Below are 18,568 nucleotides of genomic sequence, written 5' to 3' on the forward strand. Positions count from 1 at the left end.
GTTTAAAACGAATAAGCACCCTTTTTGTTTCCCTTGTTAACATCATTGAAGGGGAAACTTCTGTGGACATTGTGTCGCAGATGAGATAAAATTGAACGTTGTTGCGGCTGTATCGGGGCTAGTCCATTGTTTGACTTATTTGCATCGCCTATGATTGAATTGTGCGATATCTTTTCGTTAGATGACCATTTAATCTGTGCAGTTTTTGTGCGATTTCTGGGGCTGAGATATTTTACGGGTCACGTTTTGCTTTCCGCTTGAAGGGTCGCAGAGGTATGTTCTCATAGCTTTAAAATAAACATTGTTTGCTTTGAACGTAACCTTATTTTTGTAACCTAGCGGTGTAAAGCAAGCTATCGATTACGTGCTTTGTGTCATGCGCCACGCGAGAAGTGATAAAGTGATAAAAATGTCACGTATTGAGTGTACAAAGAACAAACAAATATCTCTCTTTTCGTCATTTCATTGTTAAAAAATATATTTACAAGATAGAGACATTTCATGGCGTGAATTTTATCTTTCAGCTTTTTGAGAATATTTTATCGCTATAACGAGATGAATCCCACAGTGGCATGGTTTGTTTTCGTAGAGTACTTATGTAGCTCATAACGTTTTGCAGCATTTTTTCAGAATTTTTCCTTTGATGGATCAAGATTAGTTTTTAGTTGTAAAGTAAAGTTAGGTGTGAAGACGAACCTAGTGACTCATCAGGCCGGAGCTTATCCCGGTTGCTGTGCATATAATATGAAGCGACTGGGGTATTTCTACGCCCCTCTGGATGGGATGCCAGTCCATCTCACGGTTATCCCCAGCATTAAGTTTGCCGGTACCCATTTATACGCCTGGGCGGAGAGAGGCACTGTGAGAACACAATGCCCCTGGCCAGGGCTCAAACCCGGACCGTTCGATCCGGCATGTGGCCACCCGCCTCCCATCGATGCTACAATAATTGTATCAAACAAATGCCTAAACATTGGTGAGCGAGTGGTGGCCATTTTCGTGACGTAAATGATTACTTACTGCAAAAGAATAACCCATTTGAAACACTCTTAATTTTAGATTTATGGTTTGTAACTCAAGAATGGCTCCTGGAACCTTTTTTTTTTAAATCGAAGTCTAATCAGCATGTCAAGTTTTAAAATTTTGGTAAGTGTGAAAGAAAAAAAAAAAAAAAAAAAATGGTGGAAGCAGATTCAGGACCACCTCAAATTTTTGGAAAATTTAAGGTAGCTGTGTATCCGCTCTGATATTCTTTATCGATTCTGGTAGTGAGATCAGTTCCATCGTAAACCTTTTTTTATTTTTTTCTCGAGACCTGAAGTATTGGTCAAAAGGAGTCGCTAGTACACGTAAGGGCTTCCCACGGCCTGCATTCACTTTGGTCGAGATCAATATTTACAGGCAAGTCCGCGGAAGTTTTTCTCCCATTTGGCACCCATTTGGCAGCCAACACAAATTGATCGCACGTCATCCGTTACAGGACTGCGGCTAGCTTGAACTAGCAAGTAAACGTGAAGTCCGTTTCCCCTTTCAACGCATGACTCTATGTAAGTTCAACCTTCAACTACTTGGGACAACTTTCGCCTTAAATTACCGAGGCGTTGTGCTTCTGTAGCTCGCTATTATTTTCTGAAAGTGATAAACTTGTCGGGAATTTCGTTAATAGTTATGAATATTGTGATTATATAACAAAATAGGTACAAATCACGACAGTATACGATACGTCATTCGGCATTGATCTCTCACATGAAATAGTTAGATGCAAGACGTCACACAACTCCAAAACCCACTCCTTAGGGGGAAAAATCGATACCCAATTTTCAGACCTATAAAATTAGTAAGCGGCTCTAACATATGACCGTCGCAAACCAGGAAAAGGCCCCATCTGCGTAAAAATTTGGGAAGGGCTACAAATTTGCCAATGTTAATGCGGAAATAATCGGTTCCTTGAAAACAAAATGCTCAATGCCAAGCCAGGGTGAAAAGCACACGCTATTTCAGTCCAATGTGGTCAAAATTTACACCTTTTTCAGACATAAACAGCTCAAAAAATAAAAGCCTACCCTTCGGGATCGCACATGCCTCTGATAGCCCATAGAGGGGAGTAATCCCACCCACCCCACCCCCTCCCCCCTGCAGAGCCCAAAACAGATAAAAACGTAGTTTCTCTGACAGGGAAATTTCCGCGCAGTATTTTACGGGTCAGGTTTGTGTCCTTTTGCCTCTGAAAAAAAAATTGTTTGCTTTGAACGTCTTATTAAATCTTTCTATTAATGTTCCTAACCAGGAGCCATAATCGGGGACGGAGACCGTAGGTCTTGGGATCCGCGTGCACCTATGATATGGGACAATTTTTCTATTTTTAGAACAAATTGCGCCATCCTGACTTCATATATCCGCGCGGATCCACGCACATGTCGGGGGCTCCCGCGTGGATGTTGTCACGTTTCGTGATCAAATGGTGAGAGTTGGGAAATTCTCATGCGTATTTTTCACAGCGATGGCAGGGAATAAGGCAGGAACTAAGAAGTAGGGCGCTTATATGTAGTTTTATGCTCTGAGCTAACGGAAAAGGTGGGTTTTTCAGGGTCGAAAACAAGACTTCAATCTCGCGCTGGGAATGAATAATAAGATCTGCTCGCGCTAGTTGTAAGCTCACGCGTATGCCTTTGCGTTTGTTCTGACTTAAGAATATAGCAAGAAAACTCTCTACACTCTGGTATCGAGTTAATTTGTGGGTTTCTCAGACAACGCTTAATCATAACCAAAACCTGTTTTGATGGTTTCTTATTGTTTCTGCTTGTTTGGCGAGTTTGCAAAAGTTTTTGAAAGGAAAGTCTGACGCGTACAATTAGCTCATTTGCATAGTGCAGCTCGTGCACTTTCAAGTCTGAGTCGGTGTTTTCAATTGTCAACAAATCTTGACAAAGATTTGTTTCGCTATCTTTTGTGCTGAGATGCTACAACCAATTTAACGAACGCAAGAAGGCTACTAACATCATGCGTGTTTCTTCAACAGAGTGAAATTTTACACTGCGAAAATGAAAATAGACAAGGAGTTTTGATAACTCGATCAACAAAATCGAAATCGTTATTCGAAGTTGATTAAAGAAAGCGTCATCGTAACTTTGCTGATTATTTCTGCTTTATTCACATATTTTCAGCTTAGCTTTTAATATATTCTCAAACATTTATCAATCGTAAACATATTTAAAAACTATTGAGTTATTGTTTGAGTTCGATGAACGTTTTCACACGAAAGTGCGGCCGAAGTGCAATTTGTCATGTTTACTGACTGTACAAAACAAGCATCGGCGGGCGCTCTCATTCATCGACAGTAGACAATTTACTAGATTTTTACACAAATAAAACTGAGCAGTATCTACGGACGTAAAGTTATTGGGCTTGATAAAACATCAATCGTTGCTTACAATTCAGGCGAAACTCAAACTAGTAATTTTTCACTTTTCGGTCGCGATGGACTGGCAAATTCCTCGCAAGCATGTGGCAAGAGGAGCTAGGAAACTATGAAGTCCTGAAACTCTGCTATATCTCAATATATCCAGCTAGTGTTTTGCTGTGTCATGGAAAAGCTGTTAATCTTCAACATTCGTGAAATTTAAAGTGGAATAATGTACTGCTCATGTAAAAGAAGCATCGGAACACACCTTGGTCAGCGATATATATGAGCTTAAAGCGGAACATACCTAAATTCGACACTGTCTTACTTCACTCAAACTGGAGCAGCTTACGACGAAAATACTTAGGCAAAATTCCAACAGACGTAAACGCGTTGAGTTGTGGGCCAAAAAATTGAAAAATTTCGGGAATTTCGGACGCCATTTTCCCCGCGCGACATCCGCACAAATCCTCGCAGCATGTACGCGCGTGTGCCGCAGGGGATGGCGCAATTTGTTCTTAAAAATAGAAAAATTGTCCCATATCATGGGGACAGCCCCAATACTAGAAATGGCGCACGCTTACGGTCTCCGTCCCCGATTATGGCTCCTGTCCTAACCTGTAACTCTTACTATAATTATATATAAACAAACAACACAACCAGAACATTTGTGTGGAAAAGGGGTAAGGGATGAAGCACTTCAATGAAGAATTCTAGGTCACTTTTTCCTAGGGGTGTAAGGATCGTCCTGGGGGTGGTAGTCCCCCAGGGTACTCAGTACGAGGTGGTAATCCTCAAGAGGGGATGATAATCCCCTAAGGGTACTGAGTGAGAGGTGATCATGCTCTCTAGGGGGTGATAATCCCCCAGGATACTCAGAGAGAGCTGATAATCCTCTCTAGGGGGTAATAATCCTCCAGGGTATGGATAGTTGATAATCCTCTCTAGGGGTCGAATCCCCCGGGTTAAGGAATAATAAGAGTCTATGGGAGCACTTCATCCAGGAACCCATCTTTATTAAACACCAATAAAGCTCAATACTTTTAAACTGACATTATCACTATAATGAGGGAAATAACCTCCCAGTTATTAATTATTTACAAAACCTCTGCAAACCTGCTACCTGGTTTATTATTATTGTATAATTTCATTGCCAAACTTTATAAAGTCATTATTTGGAGTTACTGTTTAAACCTTAGTTCTCACTTCAATACCTTTGTATTCTAATACATGTACCAGAGCTACTTGTATTTCAAGGAACACATATCTACTTGTCTCATTTCATAGAGAGAGGGATAAAACAGGGAAGGGTGGGAGGGAAATTTTGGCTCTGCGAATGAGAAAGTGCAAGAACTGTGTTGTGCACGGCTGACCATGTGATTATACAGTGTAAGATTTCACGTGCATGGTAGATCCTGATTGGCTGAGCGGGATCATCCGACATGAGTAACTCATGTGTGGGAAGTGATCCGTGACTAGAAGTGACCTGATTTATTCTCTCTCCTGGGTTGTATGGTTAGATATTAACTATAATTTATATTTTGGTATAAATTGGCTTTTAAGTTTTCTTTCATCCATTTTTGGCAACGCGTGACAGAATCCTATGAATTGACCATTGCGTGACAGACAATTCGACATCGGACGTCATATTTACATTTTGACGTGCGGCCTGAGCGAGGACAACAGCACATAAGTATTTTGCTTTAGCAAGCAAGGGACTGACTGCTGGAAGGTTTCGCTACTTTATTGATTGCTGTTTAAGAAAAAGGGATAGGAATGTGGTGGATTATCTCGGAGTCATTAGTTGAATGTCATTGAGAAGATAATGTTCTTTGTCGAACTCCACGCGTCGCAATGGTTATCGTGTACGATTCTGAATACACCAATACTTAATATTTGAACGTAATATCTTACAGATGGTGAGCTAAACGTGACTTTTCTGCCATACTTTAAGTCCAGATACCGAGGAAATCAAATGCAAGAAGACATTTTCACGTTCCTTTTGATTATCTGGTCACAGACACTTGCCTATTATTTTCGTTTCTAGCAGGTTAGTATTGTGATTATCACGATTTTGAGAGCGTTAGTACTCAGCACTGATGAAAGGCCCGGAAATAATTTTTATACCAGGTTTTACACTGACATTTCTTCTTTCGAAATGTCAGAAACTTAGGTGTTTCGGTGTTTTATCGGGTAGCGAATTTGCCGATTGAAAAAGTGTGCATAATTAAGAATTTGAGGAAGCCAATTTTGGTGATTTTAAGCGGCTCGTTGTGACCTTGAAAATTAACCCACAGAAGTATAGTTGGCCTCAAAAGACTTGTAAACCCCTCAATAATAAGTTTCCAGGCTCAAACTGGAGTGTTATTGTGATGCGGATTGAACAGAGCGAAGTTTATGATAAGGTATTAGTCGCTACATTTTGCGTGTTTTTGACCAGATGTGGGACCGTAACGAATTTTTGATTTTTTGGCAGGTTTAAAAAAAATATTTAAGAAAAAATCCCACCACGTTTCTAGGCTTACCATAGGCTATATCTGAGAGGAATATGAAAAATTTCTATTTTTCATCATGTGCCACGACTGGCGCTACGTTAGTGGACATTCCCTTTTAAGCGCTTTTTCTAAAATCTTAAAAACGGCTCGATAGATTATTTTAAAACGTTAACCATGTATGCCTGATAATGTTAGCATTTTATTCCAAAGTTTCATTAGCATTGATACACTGGAACACTTAAATTTGTCGATGAAGTAGGCGTTCGAACCCACGAAAACGCTGCGTCAAAAAATCATGATCTAAAAAAGAAAATATGTTAAAATATTCAGATCATTACTTGAGCGTAATTTTCAGCCCTTTTTCTCCTGAAAAAAATTACTCTTTTCCCCAATACCTTCCAGTTCTTTGTCACTCTAGGTAGAGCTTTGCTGACATGGAAGAAAGGGCCAAAAGTCCCCTTGATCCGTATTTCAAAAGAAACCCCGCAAATTTGCATTCAGGTATTGTAGCGAAATGTATTGACCACGGGAGAATGTTACACACATAGATCTGAACATTTTAGCATAACTTTTTGGATATCGGAATTTTGTAACGCATCTTTTTCGTGGGTTTAAGCGCCTACTTCATCCACAAATTTGAAAGTGTTCCAGTGTGTCAATGCTAAGCGAAACTTTGGAATAAAATGAGTTTTAACATTATCAGGCATACATGGTTAGCGTTTTAAAATAATCTATCGAACCGTTTTTAAGATTTTAGAAAAAAGCGCTCAAAATCGAAAATTGTTCTTAATTTATTATGGAAGTGACGTTGAGAAACTCTTATGGCTTCAAAACAAAACTTCAAGACACATTCTGGTGTCTTTTGGAGCAATTTCATTAAAATCGCGTTCTTCTTTCAGTCCATGTAATTTCATTAAACAAAAAGCATGTTTTGAAATGTTTTGACGATTTATTCGATATCAAACTAGATTTTTTTATTCTTGTATGTTCCCCTTGCCATACATCGTAATTTCAGAAATTGGTATCAGATTTTCTATAACAGATCTGGTTCGTTCAAAATTCATATTTAACCGATTTTCATATTTTTGGTTTATTGTTTCCATGGAAATATCGATTACCTTAAAAAACACATTTAACCAAACTTTGATCTTTTTCCAAAACCTGATGTAATTTCCACATCAATCAGAGTAAGTGAAGGTTAGTAAAACGCCAATTGAAAATGTTAGGTACGGCCCAGAAAAAACTGCAACGAACCACCTTCAATACTGAAACGCATTATTGTTTACATTTTTATGATAGTGGGAAGGAAATGGCTTCTGCTCTGAATATCGCCGTAATACTCAAACAGAAGTTGCACCATTTCATATACTGCTTTGGAACTGATCTTAAAAATACGAAACTCTTCTCCCACATCAACACTAAAACGACATTCTTGATAACCTTTTACAGCAAATGTCATTTCGATACATGCAGTCTCCTCCCGAGTCTCCTGGATATCATTTCGGGTTTTTGACGCTCTCGACATTTTTTTAGGATTTTAGGGTTCACTGAAAACTAGCAGTAATTCCACGCTCAGTAGAAATTTTCCTCGACCAACGTGGCTATTATGGGGTATTATGCAGATGTGACAATCGTCCTATCAAATTGCTAACAAATTTTGGATTCAAGGGGGGGGGGGAGGGGGATTAGGGAGACGATTCATCGTACAAAATTTCCGCAAAATATACACTTGTTTGATAATAGGGCAAAGCATTTCTTTTTTTATTACTTCGTTTTTTATCAGTGTTAAAATCTAAACATAAAAATCAAACAAACGGGAGTTCGGTAATCGCATGTTTGAATGAGTACGACTGTCGACCGTTCCGAAATAGAGCATTCGATTTTGTTCGGTTGTCGACCGTTCAGCAATCGAACGTTCTATTTTGTTTGATTGACCAATTTTCATTTTGAGTTGAACGATTAGTGTTCGACTGGGTTCGATTACCCAACGTTCGATTAGATACGCCGGGAAACCTAGAACGTCAAACAAAATAAGACAGAATAAGTTAATATGACAAGCCTGAACAAAAATATAGATAAGGTACCCTACAAAAAGGAAGGACGGACAGAAATTAATGAAAACTTGAGATTTTCTACATTAACTGTTGCTTTTTTTTTAACTTCCGAGGCCGAACAGAAGCCATGCTTACCAATCTTCACACATGCACGGTGTACCTGACAGAAGGTTAATTTGCCGACCACGCACTGTGCATGCATGCACTGTCCAAAATTTAAAACTCAATTTCTCATAGACAGTTTATCAGTGAAACGTGGCACCGCTACAACACACCGTACGATCTTGCCCGGGGTAATTATGATTGTTCTCAGTCACCCAACATATATGTCGGTGAATTTTCCCAAAGTAAAATCAGTTACATCAGTGAAAAGATGACTTTACCCAGGGAATCCTTGTATTTCTCAGGAAAAATGACCTCGCGTACTGTAACCGCGGTTAATTAGAAATCTAGTTTACTCAGATATAAATCACTCTATGAAAAATTTATCACCTTCATTCCCTGGGTACGTGCAACCTTACCTAAGTAAATTGAAATTTCTTATTTTACTACCGAAAAAATTTTAATGGAGGAAATCATGTTTATGTAGGATGATGTAACCACGGTGACGGTTAAGATGACAAGTCTGATAAAAATGAAACGTTCCAGCAGTACAATGGGGTACGGAGCCCCCAATAGGACATTTACCAAAAAAAGTTTGAGATGGAATAAAACTACTTATAAGACGACTTATAACTCGTCCAAGACGACTTATCAGTCTTTTACGTCTAAGACGAATTATAAGTCAACTTATAACTCGTCTATGGCGACTGATAAGTCGACTTATAATTCGTCTATGCCGACTTATAAGTCCACTTATAAGTCGACTTATGACTCGTCCGTGGCGACTTATAACTTTTCCGTGGCGACTTATAACTCGACTTATAACTCGACTTATAGCTAGTCTATGGCAACTGATAAGTCGACTTATAACTCATCCATGACGACTTATAAGTCGACTTATAACTCATCTATGCGACTCATAAGTCGATTTATATAAAATTGTCCCTTCCCATGTAGCCGTGTGGGGAGGCGCGGTGGCCTCATGGTTAGTGCGCTCGTCTCCGGATCGAGCGGTCCGGGTTCGGGCCCTGGCCGGGGACATTGTGTTGTGTTCTTGGGCAGGACACTTTACTCTCACAGTGCTTCTCTCCACCCAGGTGTATAAATGGGTACCGGCGAACTTAATGTTGGAGGTAACCCTGCGATGGACTAGCATCCCATCCAGGGGGGAGTAGAAATACCCCTAGTCGCCTCATGCTACAGAAACCGGGATAAGCTCCGGCCTGATGGGCCACTTGGCTCGTATGCAGACTTTACCTTTTATATAGCCGTGTAGCTGACGGAGGACTGAACTGAGAATCCAAATCAAGATTCAAGATGGAGGACCGAAACGAACTCAGTGAACATTACTTTAATCTAGGATATCAACAAAAGGAAAATCTTTCATGTCTTCTGCTGATACACGACCAGAACCTGAGTTCCAGGCAGTTAAGGCGAATTCTTGCAAGGAGAGGTTTAACAGGAAGGAAACATGTATCCAATCTTTCAACAGTTGTAAATCGTATAGAGCGAGAGCTTCAATGCAGTGGACGTAATATCGGTTATCGGTCCATGTGACAAAGGCTTGTGGTCGACCACGACCTGGTAAAGCAAAGCTACAAGCACAACGTAAACAACACCCCAGAATGCACTCCTTCGAACCGACTAAGTGTGGTCACGTGGAGATGCCTTCACGTGGTACAAGTCCACATTTGTTATAAGTCAACTTACAAGTCGCTATAGACGAGTTATAAGTCGACTTATAAGTCGTCATGGATGAGTTATAAGTCGACTTATCAGTTGCCATAGACGAGTTATAAGTCGACTTATAAGTCGCCACGGACAAGTTATAAGTCGACTTATAAGTCGCCATAGACGAGTTATAAGTCGACTTATCAGCCGCCATAGACGAGTTATAAGTCGACATAGACAAGTTATAAGTTGACTTATAGGTCGCCTTAGACGTAAAAGACGGATAAGTCGTCTTGGACGAGTCATAAGTCGTCTTATAAGTTGTTTTTTTCCATCTCAAAAATTTTTGGTGAATGTCCTATTGGGGGCTCCGTACAGTGGTTATTGCAAGTACATTAAAAGTCTTGCCATGTTTCTAAGGCAACTGAACTTTGAAATGACCATGATTTACCAGTCAATATTCTGTTTTCACATTTCGAGTTGAGCATATAGTTCTAACACCGACAGACATACTGAATAGGTCTAGATCAAGGTAAACGTAAAAGTTATAACTGTAGACTATAAATTAGCTTTTCACGAATAGTCCTTGGCGTCGTAAGATACCAAACACCTCTGTGACAAACTTAAGAATTGTTTTACAGAAGTAAGAAAGAAAAGGACGGTTCAAACTACTTGGCATGCCAATGTTAGAGCCTTTGGAGATCTATTTAAAGCCGGAAGGGGGCAGCAGCTAGCACCTCTGTTGCTTAGACCAGAGAGTTTGTTAACAGAGGAAAAGAATTCGAGAGGAAAGGACGCTTCTTCCGTGAGCTAATAATTGTTTTATTATACACTGAACGAAAAAATCGAGAATCATTCGAGCATCCAACAGCACAACAATACACCATTACGACGGAACGGCAGTGGAAACGTTCGATATGCACATACAGTGAGTAGTGAGTCTTACGCAAAATAGATCGCTTTATTTATACCAAAACAATTGACGCAAGACCGCAAAAAAATCTGCCTGAAATATTCGAAAAAGATGCGATAAGACATTAGCAGTTGCGAAAGGCACGTGACGTGCACTGTAAATCGAGCCCAGTATTTTAATAAATAAATAATTATGCAGTTAACTAAAAAGACACAAATACAGACACAGGAGAATAGACCTGGCAAGTCCAATGTTTATTTCAAGCTAAGAACATATTCACCAACTACAGCTGTCGAAATTGATTTGACTTCTTTTACTATAATAAGAACGATTTAAGTAAATAATTATTCAAAACCAGGTGAATTTCAAAATAGAAAAAGCAAAATAAGTAGGCTTGATTAAAATAACTGGAGGAAATAATCCTATGTAACATACTTCGTGCGGCGGATGTTTCTATCGAACGCTCGCAGATGGTTTTAATTGCGGGCGAAAATTTTGACTTACGTTTCCATGTTCAAGTTGAAACATTCCAGTTAAGATATCACAAACGTAGAGGACTGCTTAAAGGCATTTTCCATCATAAATGTCGCAAATCGTTTCTACTACACTAAACAACAAGGTCAACATCACTCAAAACACTGCTTCTGTCCTTAAGTATCTCCTTTCCATACGTCAGGACTCCTAAAGTGACCGCTGAACCATCCATTCTGAGGCGCAGTACCAATAGCCTAAAATCACAGTAAAAACTATTTTTTAAGTCAAAAAAGGTCGAAATGGCAAGAAAAAGTTCAAAACATTAATATACTAGGTCTAAACAATAGGAAAAAATACTTGATTTTTGCCTTCAGTTCTCCTTTAAGCTCCCTAATAGGAATTACTTCCCATACTTCGTCAAGCCTTTTTTCTGTGTTCTTCTGCTTCCTCATTGTCTAGTTTTATCAAACTACATGTATGAGTATCGCCGGTATCACGAAAGCCATGTATGCTCCAAAACATCGATGGATGATACTTTAAACCTCAATTTTTCACGCTCAAGTTTGATTTCTACAGTTTTTAAATTGATCCATGATATAGAACAATAATTTATTAGAGAAAGCATTGCTGATATCCTCTCAATATTTTGTTCGTAAAAAAAGCACCATAATAGCTAGAGGTCCGTGGTAAAATTTTCAAGCGTACCTGCAGAACAATTTTCTGAGTGATACTTATCAACACAGCCTAAATCGAAAGTAGATATTGTTGCCTTCTTCCTTGTCTGTATTTTTTTTATTAATTCTCTTTTCTTAGATATGTTTCAATTATGTAGGTCGAAAAATTTGCTTTATCAATTTTTGTTTTTCCGTTTTCAAGAGCTTTGCAGGTTGCAATAGCTGGATCTTGACTCTTGTGCCCAATGTTTACAGGTGCACGTGACTTTATGTTTGAAGCAATACATACACTATGCGTAAACTAATGAAAGTTGTTATTTTATGGTGTTTACATGTAGATGGAAAGTCCTACCAAACAACACCTAACCTCATCGCTATCATCTATGGTGGTACCGAAGTAATCCGAGGACAAAACGAAAACATCACGATGAATGCATCACTTTCCTATGACCCGGTCGCTGGACCAGGTAACTACTCCAGGATGAACTTCACCTGGTATTATGGTGAGATCGAAGGCAACTATTCTGGCCTACAGACAGCGGCAAGAGACTCCTTCTCAGGAATAAACCAGTCAAATGTTCGTTATATTGGGAATGATTCTGGACTTGAAGTTAGCTTTACTACTACCTCTTCCATGTTCCAGGACCTGACGACCTTAGTAGTTAAACTGGTGGTGGCAAAAGATTATCGCAGCTCAAGTGAGCATCAGCTTATACATTTGGTAAAAGGGGATCCGCCTCAAATATCTCAACGGTAAGAAAGTTATTTAACTGTTTATCAATTCTGTCATTTGCCCCTTAGTCTGCACTCTGCATTTGACCCCCGGTGCAATCTGCAGTCCGCAGTCTGCAGTTTACACTGACAACTCAAGGAACTATGTTGATTCTATTCTCTGCATTGTCCAGCTGATAACACTACGACTTTACACCAAACAAAATAACTTATGTGGCTATTAAGTCCAATTGGAGCATAGTTAAATAAATTAGCTATTCAGAAATACAGTCGAACCTCCCGTAAGCGACCACCCAAAATGTCAAGCCTAAGTGGTCGCTTACGGGAGGTGGTTGCTTACGAGAGCTGAGACCATACAGGGTTAAATTTGCCTCATTAGCATATGGTATTTGCACAGACGTACCCCATGTTTTAACTGTTTATTTATGTGAAAAGTCAATTTCGAGAAAATAGTGCGGTCCGGTATGTCCGAAAAATCGCTCCCATAGGACTTTCGTGCCGAAATTAAATTTTTCGCTATTTTGCACTAATTTTGGGTCGAATAATAAGAATCCGATGGGGTTCAAATTTTCCGATTCCGTCTTCCCATGTTTCTGGCTCCTCAATGACTAAATTTATGCTAATTTATGCTAAGTAGATTCAAAATTAGGTTTTGCGAATGTCTTTGGTCTTAGATTCAAGGTACGGGGAGCAAACTTTACACGAAGCTTGCTCTTCATGACGTTCGTCGTATGACTTAGATTGGTTACCATGGCAACCAGCGATGACGTCAGGATTAACTACCTACTGTTTTGGTGGCGGCCATCTTGGATCCGCCATCTTGGATTTTCGAACTCTCGTACTTCTAAAGGAAAACAGTGCATTTTAAATAAACTTTTAGGGTGCGTTTCTTTAAGAAAATCCAAGATTGGATTCTTAAATCCGAAAACGGATTTTGCGTTTCTTTTCTAAACAGAGTAACCCAAGATCTCTCGGATCAAGGGACCGAAGAATCTACTCTGTGCAAGGATTTTTCGGTTCCTTTGATGCACCATGATCTAAGTGATCTCGGATTGATCCGTTTAGTAAAGAAACTCAAAATTCGTTTTCGGATTTAACAGTCCAATCTTGGATTTTCTAAAGGTCATTCCACTGAAAAAGAACCTGCACTGAGATTTTTGTCAAACTTTGCCTACTGATTGTTTACATTATAGGAACTTAAATTTTGAAATAAAAATGAGGGGTCCCCATGTTCGTTTAGGAGCAACAGCACCTTGTTTGTACCCAATAAATCCTTATAATAGCACCATGATTATAGTCACAATTGCTTGCGAAATTCACGTTTCCGACAATTGTTTCTTGTTCCACACCGAGAATTGATTCATATTTATTTTACACAGAGAAATTTATTACTCAATTCAAAACAACAGAAAAAAATGATAGGTCCCCGTACTCGTTTTCGAGGAAATGACGATTTGCGCCTATGGTGAGGTCCAGCCGTAAAGAAAAAGACGCCATTTTTTAATGCGCACGCGCTAATCACGTGTGAAATTATGCGCAGTAGGGATGCGCAGTGCAATAATGGGGAATGATCTTAACGAAGAAATGCACCCTAAGTAACGAATGATAACATGTGCTGCTCGAACTGACGATTTTCTTTTCAGGGCTTAAAATTTCGAAACACGCCTAGAGTTTGGAGTTTTACGGCTATTTTTTTTCCACTTAGGCCTGGTTTAGACGTCGAATTTCATATGCGCCGAGTCAAATACCAATTTGAGTCGCTTTAAATGAAAAAAATGCGGCATTTGATTTAGACGTGGCATTTCACATGTGCCAAATCGTAATCGTGAGCGCGGGAAGCACAGTGATGGACATAATAAAGTTTAGTTTTTTCCTTCCGGTGGCAAGTTTGTAATGGAAATTATTTAGGCAAGGCTAACGTAGAGAGTGGTGAACATCTGGATAAAATGAAACACTCTATTCGTATCTTCGTATTCTTTAAAGAGGCCCTCCACGAGCGTAGTCCAGAAATGGTTAACATATATGACGACATCCAGCCCTGGTACTCTGAAAATGTCAAACCACAAGACCGTGAAGAACAAGGGCTTGAAATCTTGCGCGATTTATGATAGAGTACCTCAAGTAATTGCACAACCTGTTACAGCTCAATCATGCTTGCCGCTCAGGGGACTGGGAAGGCTACCTGGCAGCGATGGAATGCCTGATAAAGCACTTCTTCGCGCACGATCTTCTCAACTGCGCTCAGCTTATGCCATTCCACCTCGCGCAGATGAACGCACTCGAGCATGAGGACCTTATGACATATGAGGCATTGAAGTCCGAGGATTTTGTTGTAGCAACGTCAGAGATCCCGTTCACGAGGTTGTTCACAGATCAGACGCTAGAACAGGAAATCAAAGTATTAAAGCGCCACGGAGGCATGTTCGGGTTAAGTCAAGACGAAGCCGCCCTAGATCACCTTCTTGTCACGTCACTGCATCTCTACCGTATGGTAAAGCAATAAAACGCTTTCCTAAAGTGTCCGAGGCTTCTGAGCGGAACGAGCACTATCAGCTCTCTTGGGATGTTGCTGTAAGAACGCGAAAAACGCCATGAAACTCCGCCAGTCGATAGAGCTGCACTGCGAAGGCAACCCATTTACAGGTGAGTCTCCCTTGAAGAGTGTGTTGCCGTCAGCTCTTGTGCCTGAAAAGGCAAAGGAAGATATACTGTGCTACGCAGAGAAGGGCCAAAAGCGGTTTGAAGCATTTGTTGAAGACAGACTGTTGCAATCTTCTAAGCACTCCTTATGGGACGCTATGAAAAAGCTGAGACTGGTTACGTTGTTTGCCAATGGATTATTAGCGCGCTTCTCCAGCAACACAACCATCAAGCTGGTCATGGTTTACAATAACAAAATCCAATGTAGTTTGATTTTGTTGCGCTCATCTAGTGAACGCAACACCTGCTGATCCCTAACCAGGTGTTGCGTTCACTAGATGAGCATTTGTCGCAAGAGATTTGTGTATCCTCTCCGGACACTGACGTACTGTACGGGTCCGCAAATGATCCCAGGACCGCAAATGATTCCGGACCGCAAATGATCCTGGACCGGAAATGATCCCCGATAGGGACCACAAATGGTCGCGACTAAAAAATAAAGAATGACATGGATGGTGGGATGGTGTGGATAGGTAATAGACGTACGTGAATACCGATGTTTTTATTAAAGCCATCTTATAATTATAATGGCTTAATGATTAATTCACCTTCACATTTCATTACCGAGCTTAAAATTCACCATCTTTATTAACTTATCACTACTCACGATGACTTCGATAGTGTTGATCCTAGCAGTATGCACCTGTCTTAAATGAACTCAGTTAAATGACCTTGCTCTCCATGAGTTCTCGTAGCTCAGTGGATAGAGCGCCCGCCCGGTGTTCGGGAGGTCATGGGTTCGATTCCTGTCGGGGACTCAGAATTTTTCTTTGTCCCACGCTCGTGTCATGTTGATTAATTCACCTTCACAATGGCTTACAACTTGCTTTCTTTCATACTTTCAACTAAATTTTGTTTCTAACTACGATGTTATGAATATCACCACTCAAACATCAAAACACGACTTGGCTTGCATTTCTTTGCAATTCTCAGTAAAATTCTGATCAGTGCAACATACGCTACATATCCTCCTCTGTTAAACATTGATGTTTCGGTGTTATAGTTAAATCACATTTTATCAACCATTAACGCCACTCGTCTAAAGTTTTAAATTAAAATCTAACCAACTATTAAGCAAGAAGCTGAAACAACTATTAAGGAAGACGCTGTCACCTGAGTAGACCCACAAGCCTACAACGCTTCAACACTCTGTAAAACACCTAGTGTGTAGCACTGGAAATTTGAGCAAATTTATTTTGTAATTTTTCCTTGGTCGTATTTTGGCTTTAATTCCTCGGAAATGACTACTTGAGTATTCTAAGAAGCCAAAATTCCAAGCTATAGTTATGAAGTTCAGCTTCATGACCAAGCAAGGCTAAGGCTTGAGCTTCGTTTTGACAAGTTAGCCGTTTGATAGATGCGTGATACTATCGCCACCGGGATTTCGAGAATGTTTACAAGTATGTGTTTTTCTAAGACTTCTAATTCAATAGATCGTCTTCACGTGACGTGTTTTTATCCTCATCAGGTATAAGAGGCGGTATATTTATATCTGTTTACAATTAGCGTGCTTCGTTTGGAAACCAGGGCATTTTGAATTTCAGGGTTATGTAGGTTGCGTGACACAAGGCTACGATCGAGTTTGTTGAAAAATATATACTTATCTCATGATTTTGAGCCATTTTAGAAGTTAGAGCATTAGGAAAAGTGCTTATGTAAATGCTTGTTTGTTTAGTACTGATGATCAGTCGCCTGGAAAGCCGAAGTAATTTCCAGATGTTTACATTATATTCCGGCCGCCATATTGGTGTACCACGGATGTGTACCAACATGGCGTTTTCTTACTGGGCTCTGTAAATTTCTGGGAAACATTTACGACGAATTTCTGAAGTTTGGGGAAACGCACAGGCCTAAAACTTGGAGAAGTGTCTTATTTAGTTATCTTCTATAGCGTACATCACAATTTCTTAGCTTTTTCCATTGGTTAGTTTTCGATTTATTATTATTTTTTATTGCGTGACAGTGAAAACGATCTGAACCGTTCGAAGAACAAAACAGCAACTGTGGAATATTTTTTTGTAAAATGATAAAACATGTTTTTTAGTTCATAATTTTTGTATATGTTCTCAAGTTCCTCTGATATAAATCCGTGCCATTCCTTATTTTTTGATCGGGATCATCTGCGGTCCAATATGGGGATCATTTGCAGTTTAATTTGGGGATCATTTGCGGTCCGGGATCATTTGCGGCCCTGGGATCATTTGCGGACCCGTACAGTACTAGTCCTACTACTCAACTTGGTGTCCAGGGGACGTCATGCAGACCTGAATAGCCTGAATTTTTGACAGGCAAGGGTGCAAACTACAGAGAAATTGATGTTACTCAGCGAGTCCAAGCAATTGGAATACACAAGTGTCAAAGTCTGATTAGACTACACCACTTCACCGGAGCCGACTGGGGAGAGAAGTTTGTCGGTATCACGAAGAATTCCTGGGTGAAAGCTTACATCTCACTCGATGACGACCATCTCGCAATCGACTGTTTCAGAGAGCTTGGTGAGGGTCTTATCTAAAACCAGTTAGCAACGGAGAACCGCCAACTCAAGTTAAAGACCTAGAGAAATTTGTCTGCCAAGTGTACTGCAAAGCGGGACCTACCACCCTTCCTGAACTTCGATGGGAGCTCTTTTGACTCGGGAACTTGGAAGGTGAGATGCTGCCATCAAGCGCGCAAACTTCATAGCCATGCGTGACAAATCCTATACCACCAGCTGCCCAGATCTTCCCCTCATTAAAGAGAATGGCTGGAGCGAAAACTAAGGAGAATACGTGCCCGTTATATGCTTGTCTCTCCCTGTACCCCAAGCTGTTATTGAGCTTACCAGATGCGGCTGCAAGTCAGACTGCAAGGGACTCTGTAGCTGTTTCAAGAGCGGAATTCCATGCACTCCTCTTTGTTAATGCTTTGGAAAAACCTGTACAAATCCATTCACAGACGGCACACGAGTTGATGACGAGGATGGTCTTAGTGCATAAGAACTTAAGTCACATTTTATGCACAAACACTTTTAACAGAACTGTACATTAGTATTATACATAACAGAAAGAAGACGAAAAGCGTCTGCGTTGTTTCTATGGTACTAACAAAAGTCAATGATATTTTCGTACGAGAAACTGAAAGAATACATGCGTTTAGCAAAAAAGGAAAATAAAAGAAAGTTCTGCACTTAACTGGACATCGCTTATAACGGAAATCATTCGTTAGGTAAAGTTTATTTAAAATTCACTCTTTTGCTTTAGAAAAATGAGAGTTCGAAAATCCAAGATGGTGGGTCCAAGATGGCCGCCACCAAAGTAGCAGGTAGTTAAACCTGACGTCATCGCTGGTTGCCATGGTGACCAAGTTAAGTCATA

General features: G+C 40.1%; 1 protein-coding gene across 1 annotated transcript in view; it reads left to right on the forward strand.

Annotated features, from left to right (window-relative positions):
- The window catches only part of LOC145486332 (polycystin family receptor for egg jelly-like), a 53,645-nt gene that overhangs the window by 15,931 nt on the left and 19,146 nt on the right, over positions 1–18,568 (forward strand). Inside the window, exon 7 of the mRNA XM_081464971.1 lies at positions 12,122–12,536. Coding sequence (XP_081321097.1) covers positions 12,122–12,536 — 415 coding nt within the window. The remainder of the gene's footprint in view (positions 1–12,121; positions 12,537–18,568) is intronic.

Source organism: Orbicella franksi, chromosome 5, assembly GCF_964199315.1.
Source record: "Orbicella franksi chromosome 5, jaOrbFran1.1, whole genome shotgun sequence".
Taxonomy (NCBI): Eukaryota; Metazoa; Cnidaria; class Anthozoa; order Scleractinia; family Merulinidae; genus Orbicella; species Orbicella franksi.